The sequence below is a fragment of the Maylandia zebra genome, linkage group LG8 (genome assembly GCF_041146795.1).
Source record: "Maylandia zebra isolate NMK-2024a linkage group LG8, Mzebra_GT3a, whole genome shotgun sequence".
NCBI lineage: Eukaryota > Metazoa > Chordata > Actinopteri > Cichliformes > Cichlidae > Maylandia > Maylandia zebra.
In genome coordinates this window covers 11208762-11217781 of record NC_135174.1, presented here as the reverse complement: position 1 = coordinate 11217781, position 9020 = coordinate 11208762, and the positions used below count along the sequence as shown (strand labels likewise).

The 9020-nt window shown below is 36.8% G+C and overlaps 1 protein-coding gene across 2 annotated transcripts in view; it reads left to right on the top strand.

Annotated features, from left to right (window-relative positions):
* Positions 1 to 576: 576 nt before the first annotated feature.
* trrap (transformation/transcription domain-associated protein) overlaps positions 577 to 9020 on the top strand; it is an 83549-nt gene continuing 75105 nt past the window's right edge. For both annotated transcript variants that reach the window (XM_004562324.5, XM_004562323.5), the window contains exons 1-12: positions 577 to 627; positions 1201 to 1372; positions 2425 to 2474; positions 3050 to 3160; positions 4078 to 4182; positions 4435 to 4518; positions 5710 to 5766; positions 5950 to 6075; positions 6639 to 6716; positions 7011 to 7099; positions 7637 to 7733; positions 8355 to 8493. In XM_004562324.5, the coding sequence (XP_004562381.1) occupies positions 1273 to 1372; positions 2425 to 2474; positions 3050 to 3160; positions 4078 to 4182; positions 4435 to 4518; positions 5710 to 5766; positions 5950 to 6075; positions 6639 to 6716; positions 7011 to 7099; positions 7637 to 7733; positions 8355 to 8493 (1036 nt within the window). In that variant the 5' untranslated portion in view covers positions 577 to 627; positions 1201 to 1272. The remainder of the gene's footprint in view (positions 628 to 1200; positions 1373 to 2424; positions 2475 to 3049; positions 3161 to 4077; positions 4183 to 4434; positions 4519 to 5709; positions 5767 to 5949; positions 6076 to 6638; positions 6717 to 7010; positions 7100 to 7636; positions 7734 to 8354; positions 8494 to 9020) is intronic.

Here is a 9020-nt window from a genome sequence, read left to right as displayed (position 1 = left end):
AATGCAAACTCACGACCTGTTATTAATTACAGTAGTTATTTATTGTATTGTATTGTCCCATCAGTATTGTGGAATAGCATGGCAAGCAGGTATCCATATAACTAAAAAAAAAGCTTCAAATTGCCTATTTTTTAAAACGAAGTCATCAGTACAAACTTCTATTTTAAGTCCTCTATTAATGATTGCTTATATTTGAATATATATTGTTTGCACAAAGACCACTTATATTATATTTATTCAAGGTGAAACGTCTGCCCCACTGGGAAGCCTATTACCTCCAGGAACCATGTTACTTAGCCTACTACTTCCTCTACTGTAGAAGCCTAGGAGCCAGAAGACCATCGAAAATGATGGTCTTATAGCTACTGTTTTACACTGTATATTCTTCCGCGGGTACTAGGATAACAGCTTTTCATTTAAAAAATGTATTATTATAGAGCTTAATAACGAATTTGTCACTATTATGCACATATAAATGCTAAACAGATATCATAATACCATATTTCATTGTTAAAAAAGAAGCTATAATATGCATTGCGCGGAGAGATATCACACATCGTTGGGCGCAAACGGGAGCGCGAGCACGGCGCATACAGGCGAGGGACAGTTTCCTGTCTGTGGCGTTTGGTAAGTGAAAGATTCGCTCTCTCTTACAAACTTTGGATAAATATAAGCAGTTTTGGGGAGTCTTAGATAGTGGTGTTTTGGGGTAGGTTTTAGTTGAAGCAAATGTGCTTTATTTTTTTGTGGCTCTTGTTTATAGTCTCCTTAAAGGAGTTTAATGTTCTGGGATGCGCGAGCGCTTTCTTTCTTTAACGAAACTAGCTTAGCATTGCCGTTCGACAGCTGGTTCTCTAAAATAAATGTGTATAAATTTGTGTTTCATTGAGTAAATCATTAAGATTGCAATGCGTCTTAACAAAACATTGGTTCCAGTTTTATGCCGAAACCCCAAGTTTGTTCATTTAAATTTTCAAACGCTATTAGAGTGCACAGAAATTGTGCTAGCTGATGCATAATGATGTCATCACTCTGCGCCCATTTATTGGCATGTTATTTATTATGGACGTTACCGGTTTGTTGGTGGGACGCAGCAGGTTTCCTGTTACAAACTAATTTTACCTGAATGCTCATCAGATACATCTTCTGTTGTTTTTTTTTTTTTGCATGCAAAGATAAGTAATTTATCTCCTCTTGCAGGTAGTGTACATGAGCTCAAAGTGATCGCGTAGACCTGTGCAGACTGCAGCCCAGTCTGTCCGTGCTGCCACCATGGCCTTTGTACCCGCGCCCAGTCCCACTGTGGTGGACCAGACCACACTTATGAAGAAGTACCTGCAATTTGTGGCAGCTCTAACAGATGCGAACACACGTAAGTTCATAAACCTTGCTGTGTATTTTTTGGTGTCAGATGTTTGAAAAATCTGGAAAAATTACTTAGTTTTAGAAAATATCTATTTGTTTTTGTGAGGATTACTGTTTCAAAATGCAGATTTATTGTTTGAATAGCTGCATGTATTTTTAAGCCTCTAAACACTTAAATGCCCTTATGGGTTTAAAAGGTTTTATCCAACAGTAATCCAGCAGTTACAGATAAATTGTTGGGATTTAGAGGCATTATCCAATTTAAGTATGGATACTTGGCATACATATTTAACGGTTATTAGGAGGAAGATGTGTGTGCATTAGTTTTTTTTTTTATAAAAGTGTTGTGGACATGTCAGTTGATTTTGGCCTTGTTCACTGATATTTGCCATTAATCAAAAAGGGAGTGACATTTGCCAATGACAATAGTTAACGGTAATCAATTTTGCACAAGCTAAATGTTCATAGGTAATGTGATGAGGAGCTGAGCAACTTTAAAAGATTCAGTTATCTTATACGGTGCAGATTTCCTTGATTCCTTGTTTATAAAGAGCGAGATAGATGACATTAACAACAAAACCCTGAAATATCAGTAGCAGTGGCTGTTGGCGAAATTGTTACTTTAAACTTCAGGGTCCACCCAGAATTTTGCAATTAGTATATGAAATAATAAATGTACATATTTTTTGATGGGCAAGGGAATAGTTAATGTGAGAAAGGCACATTTCTTATGCACATTAGTTATTAGATGCAGCTCGTTACTCCTGTTTGGTGTGTCCAAAATTGCTCAGATGAGGTCCCTGTGCTTAGCATGAGCGATGTGATGAGAGCGATATGCTTTAGTCCAGTCAAAGGTACGTATGTGTGGGAGAGTGCTTGTGAGTGTGTGCGTGTGTGTCTGTGTGATTCTTGATGTACCTTTTGATTAGCCTGGACGCTGAAAGTAAAACTGATAAGATCTGAGAGCCCCTGCTGAGCACATGGAGATAACAATGACACCTGGAACTGTATCATTAGCAAGTTTGATTAATGGTGACACGCTTGTCCTTCAACTTCCAGCTGATGAAACTAAACTGAAGATGATGCAGGAGGTCAGCGAGAACTTTGAGGTGAGTTTGATGAATGTTTCCAATCTGTGATGGAGTAGATTCATTTTCTTTGTCTCTAAAGATAGATTATGGTGGATTTTTGGTAGTTTTTATGGATCTTACTAAAATGTAATTGTGTGAGATTTTGAGTGGTAACTGGAATCCTAACCTTAAAAATGTTGGTATTATAAATGTTGAGAATATTTGCAGAGATGAAAATGCTTTGATACAGGAAACTTTTGGATTTATACTTGTAATCTATTTGTGGCACCATTAGTAATGAGAAGTTATATCTGAGTTGGTTTTGGATGCATGTAGGTAAACAAACTTTGAAAAAGGAAATCTCCAAATAACTGTCTATAACACAGTTTTGTTATTTAAAATTGACTTGCCTTCATATTTGTACTGTAAACATTGGTATAGGTAATATTGTCTATTAGCTTGGTAATGCAGGCTACACCAGAAGCCCTATTGGTCATTACCATGGGATGTTAGGTTATCAGATGAGAACTTCTAATGTATTAATGTAAGCCTGCAGAAACACGAAAACGCTTGTAACAAAGTTGTTGTTTTTTTTTTGTACTTGACTATTTCAGAATGTGACCTCTTCACCTCAGTACTCCACCTTCTTAGAACATATCATCCCTCGCTTCCTTACATTTCTTCAGGATGGAGAGGTGCAGTTTCTTCAAGAAAAACCAACACAGGTAACTTTAAAAAGATGTGTTATCTATCTAGATTGGTGTGAGTCTTTAACATACCTGTTGTAAAGGTGTCTGGTTTCTCTTTGTTATAATAGAACTAATATCACATCTTTTTGCTACATAAAGCACCACTTGATTAAATCAACAGGACACGGTTACTGAAATGTTAATCAATGGATAACTGAACTAGACCCATCAATTGGATAGCGGTCTCTGAGCTGTACTGTTAGCTAGCTGCATCTTTTGGTTGTTCTATGTAAACATTAGAAAAAGTCGCTCCTTCAGTGACCCTGAAGATGATGACTTGTGCCTACTTTTCAGTAATTGAGTCATGAGGTTTTGCTTAGAGCACCACAAGGCAAGTGTTTTTCAAATGCAGACATCTCTACAACTGATAACACCAAAGCTAATCAATTCACACCAAAACAATCTACATGGATGAACAGCAAAATGCACAAATTGAGTGACTGAGTTACTTTAACTTATTTCCGTTATATTCAGTAGTGTGCAGAAAAATCTACAGCTAATATCAACAAAGCTTATCACCTGACAGCACAACAGTGTAGAAGGATGAACAGAACCAGAGAAAGCTGCATGAATTGATTGAGTTACCCAAACTTACTGTTTAGCATGGATTTCCCCCCCTTACAGAGCTGTTAAATGTTTGTGGTACATTAGTCAATGAAATTCATTATAACACATCTAATGAATTTAGTGACTGTTGGATTTAATCAAAGTTGTATTATTGTAGGATATTTACCTTACAATATAAAGCACCTTGAGGCAACTGTTGTGATTTGACGCTATATAAATAAAATTGAACTGAATTGAATTGAAATGATATGAGTGTAATGAAGTTTGAATTCTTAATTTAAACGTGATTACCTGTTATTTATTTCATTTTATTTTAATTTTTTAAGCAATTGCGAAAGCTAGTGCTGGAAATCATCCATCGCATTCCAACAAATGAGCACCTTCGTCCCCACACCAAGAACATCCTCTCTGTGATGTTCCGCTTCCTGGAGGTATGAACCCCTGTTTTCTTACAACATCGTGATTTTTTTTTATGGTTTTATACCTGTCAGGTGCTTTAAAATTATATTGTCAATATTCTTACTGTAAATATTTTGCATCTTGATGTTTGATTTTTACCACTCACTGTGAATAGTAGGAATTAGTAATTTATCATATATGTAATTATGCATTGCACACATGAAGTCAGGTGGCTGCTTTTTATGTTTATATTTCCCCCTTTGTTTGTTTTTTTGTTTTTCTAGATTGAAAGTGAGGAAAATGTGCTGATATGCCTTCGCATCATTATTGAGCTACACAAACAGTTCCGGCCTCCAATCTCTCAGGAGGTGAGCATCTTTGTGTTCTGTGTTTAAAGTTTGTTGGGCATTGTAATGACAGTTGAGAAAGTGATGATGCTGATATTATGTGTGTCTTCAGTCTGAATTCTTAGTTAACTAATAATCAGTTAAAAAAAACCCTGATCATTGGTCATAATGATCGTGGCTCAAGAGTTGGCAGTTCGTCTTGTAATCGGAAGGTTGCCGGTTCGAGCCCCGGCTCCAACAGTCTCGGTCGTTGTGTCCTTGGGCAAGACACTTCACCCGGTGGTGGTCAGAGGTAGGGCTGCTCAATTAATCGAATTTTAATCTAAATTACGATCTGGGCTTTCAACGATCATTAAAAATGACTGAGCCGATTATTAGCACCTCCCTCGTGCTTTACTCTCACGCTGCTCCGTGTAACAAAGTTCACTAAACATAGATGTTTACATTTTTCATGTCTGTGAAGGTTCTCAGTCATCCAGGTCATCGTAGTCAAAGGAGCTTGCAAAGAAAAGCGTCTGGACTTCTTTAAGTTGCATTTTTCATTTATTTTTTATATTGCAAACATTTGCACTGTTATCAGTATTTGCACACTATTTTATATTATTTTTTGACAATCTTTAAAGCCATTATTCAATACATTGTTATTGTTAAATAAATATCGTCAAATAATCGAGATCTCAATTTCAGTGAAAATAATCGTGATTATCATTTTTGCCATAACCGAGCAGCCCTAGTCAGAGGGCCCGGTGGCGCCAGTGTCTGGCAGCCTTGCCTCTGTCAGTGCGCCCCAGGGCAGCTGTGGCTACAATAAAGCTTGCCATCACCTGTGTGTGAATGTGTGTATGAATGGGTGAATGACTGAATGTAGTGTAAAACGCTTTGGGGTCCTTAGGGACTAAGTAAAGCAGGCCATTTACCATAAATGCTGTCCTTAATGAAGAAATATTATGATCTCTTGAAGGACACTTTTTTTTATAAATGGCCATTAGATGTGATGAGTCATAATTAACAAATACAGTAAATACTTTATCTCTTAAAACACACAGTGATCAATAAAAATATGACTAGCAAACTAAACATGTTTAGAAGAACAAGACTTGAATGAGAGACAGCAGCGGCAGAAGTACTTGTGTAACTTTTCATGAAAAATAGAACATTTAAGTAGTTTGTGTGTATTAGATCAACATGTTTACTGTATTCTTCTCTTCCCAGATTCACCACTTTTTGGACTTTGTGAAGCAGATTTACAAAGACCTTCCTAAAGTTGTTGTAAGTAAAGGCTTTTCAGCAGGTGGTTTTGGGTATAGTGATAGTAAAGGTGTTGTTTCTGATGTGACTCTGTTTTTAGTGAAAGCACTTTTAAGTTGCCATTGTTTTCTCTCACTGCTCGCCTTCCTTGCCACCTGTATCTTTATCAAGTCGTAATTTCCTTCTATTTCTACTTTCTTCTAGGCGAGGTATTTTGAGAATCCACAGGTGATAGCAGAGAACACAGTTCCCTCACCAGAAATGGTGGGGATGATCACATCAGTGCTGGTTAAGACTGCACCTGAGAGGGAAGATAGTGAAACACGAACAGTGAGCTAACCGCCCCTTTCTAGCTGTTGTTTCTACTTAATACTGTCTACTTTTTACAGTACTGCCTGCAGCCAGTGGAGGGTAGTAGTGCACTGTTTTGATACAATAAGAGCAACTGCAACAATACCATGATATAAAATGTATTAAATAATACATTGTGCTCTTATTTTTAAAGCAGCGACCTGTTTTACATTTTCAGCATTATTAGAGTAATGAATTCTCTGCTCCGGGTAAACTGAACATTTATAAGCCATACAGTTTTGTCAGTTTAATCTGATGCTGCATATAATTTTTGTCTCGCTAGGAAACTTTGTCCATTATTAAATGTAAATTTCATAAACTCTTTTCCTTAAAATGAGTTCTGGTCTTCATTGGACAAAAATGACAGTGGAAGCATAACTCCAAAAATCCAGAAAATGTGAACGCAAACAGTAGTTGTTATTACTCCACTGAGCTATTTACCTCCTCTTTATGCAGCAGTATTGCATTTCCTGGAAACAGTTTTTATGTCCAGCTTTTGTGTCACTCAGGACTCACATTTGTCCTTTTCTTTCTGCCTCAAGCACACCATCATCCCGCGGGGTTCTTTGTCTCTCAAGGTGCTAGCAGAGCTGCCTATCATAGTGGTGCTGATGTATCAAGTGAGTGTAATACTCTTGAACTTTTGTAATATACACATCTGTTCACACAGGAAAATAAGGCAATGTTGTTCCAGAATGAGAAAAAAAGAATGAAGGTTGCTTCAAAATGGGACGTTTTCTTGCTTATAAAACATTTTATAATATATTATGTTTAAAACTTGTAATCTAAATGCAAAGGAAACACTAAATAACAGCAATGTATTTTTGGTATATACATTACAATGTGTATATCAAAATGTTGGAGGGTTTTTTTTGTGTAGTAACTCAGGTTGTATGTTTGCTCTGTCTCCTCAGCTGTACAAACTAAACATTCACAATGTGGTGTCAGAATTTGTGCCTCTCATCATGAACACCATCATGCTTCAAGTGTCTCCCCAGGCCAGGTAAAGTATATCCGGCTAAAAGCATCTATGTGAGCCGTGGGAGTGTATCTCAGATACGAGTTTGAGTAATAACTTTTATTTCCAATTTACAGCCTTTGAAATGGGTTTGAGGAACTGATTTCATTTTCCTCCTTTTTTTTTTTTCTTTCTTTTTTTTTTTTTTGCTAATGCCAAGTTAGCTGACAGTGTTGCTTGGCTCTTTGCTTGCTTGCTAAAACCTACTTGGGGAAGGTAAAATTGTTTTAAAAAAAATTGTTGTTTTAGTAAGATACGAGACCTTTCTGGGTGGGGAGAGGGTTTTGTTAAGCATTCTGAACAGAAGGGAAATGGAGCAGAATTAATTTAACACAAAATACCTGAGCAGTCTCTAGCAGATACAGAGAAACAGTTTCTGCTATGACGCAAGCAAATAAGTCACCCTTGTAGAATTGACTCCCACGATTTTAACCTCTGTAATTACTGCAGGCATACATCATCATTAACACTGTCATCAGTGTTTTGATGGGACTAAATGACTTTTTTGTTTCTTTTTTTTAGACAACACAAGCTTTATAACAAGGAGCTGTATGCAGACTTCATTGCTGCCCAGATCAAGACACTGTCATTCCTGGCCTACATCATTCGAATCTACCAGGTACTTCTTATTGATGGTTAATGACACTGCAAAACAGTGTCATTTGATCCTGCTGAGTGAAGTAACATAAATGTAATTTCAGATGCATCTTTGTATGTGTCATGATGTTGTGAATCATTTGCACGTGTTTGAATTTTGTTTCTGCACATAGCTGTTGTGATTGGCAGGAAAAGGTGTACTATTTTCTGTTTAGTAATTGGAAGACAATGGAAAAACGAAGCTAAAACTGAGTTACACTTGCTTTAGTTTCTTGAACCAAAATAATAATAATAATAAATAATAATAGCACAAATAGCTTCTCTGAATTTACCACCTGCTTTATTCACTGTGTGTAAACATTCTGAGACAACTTGTACTGATTTCAAAAACACTGACAGAAATTAGAACCCACTTACAGGAATTATGTGTGTGTGTGTGTGTGTGTGTGTGTGTGTGTGTGTGTGTGTGTGTGTGTGTGTGTGTGTGTGTGTGTGTGTGTGTGTGATTTTCTTTGTATTATTACTGCCTTCTTTTTTTGTTTTGTTTTTGTTTGTTTTTTGGTGTGTGACTGCCCTCAGAATAATCCATTTTAAAATAATCCTAATCATTAATCATACTGTATGTGTTTGTCTACCATATTAGGACTTGGTAGCAAAGTACTCTCAACAGATGGTAAAGGGTATGCTGCAGTTGCTGACCAATTGCCCCTCTGAGACCGCTCATCTCCGCAAAGAACTGCTGATTGCAGCCAAGCACATCCTCACAACTGACCTGCGTAGCCGTACGTATATGGACACAAACACATTCTGTGTAATCCATCCTAACAAAGAATGATTTGATGTCTCGAAAATATTTTTTACAGTCTTAAAGTCTTTTTTCTTTTTTTTTTTCTTTTTTTTGGCACTAGACATGTTTTGCCTTTTTCTAAAACGTTAATGCTAAGTGTTACTTAATGTGTTTGTTCTAGTCAAAAACACCAGCAGCCTGGATCCTTTCCAAAGCATACTTGAGCTTACACATTTCACTCTTTCCAAAATAAAATTTTTATTAGCTGTCAAAATGTAGCTATAGAACCTCATTTTGAATTGGTGACTGAGAGGTTAAAAGTGAGACTGTAGATGAAATGGAATGAAAGCACAACCATCCATCAGTGAAGCCTTGACATAGCACGACACATTTTGGATGATTTTCTGCATTTTACTGCAAGTTACTTCTTCTGCTGCAGGTCAAACCACTTTTACTGATTTTGGCTTATTTTCTGTGACAGATTTACCAACGCTGTTAGGTGTTTGCTGTTAACCTCCTGCT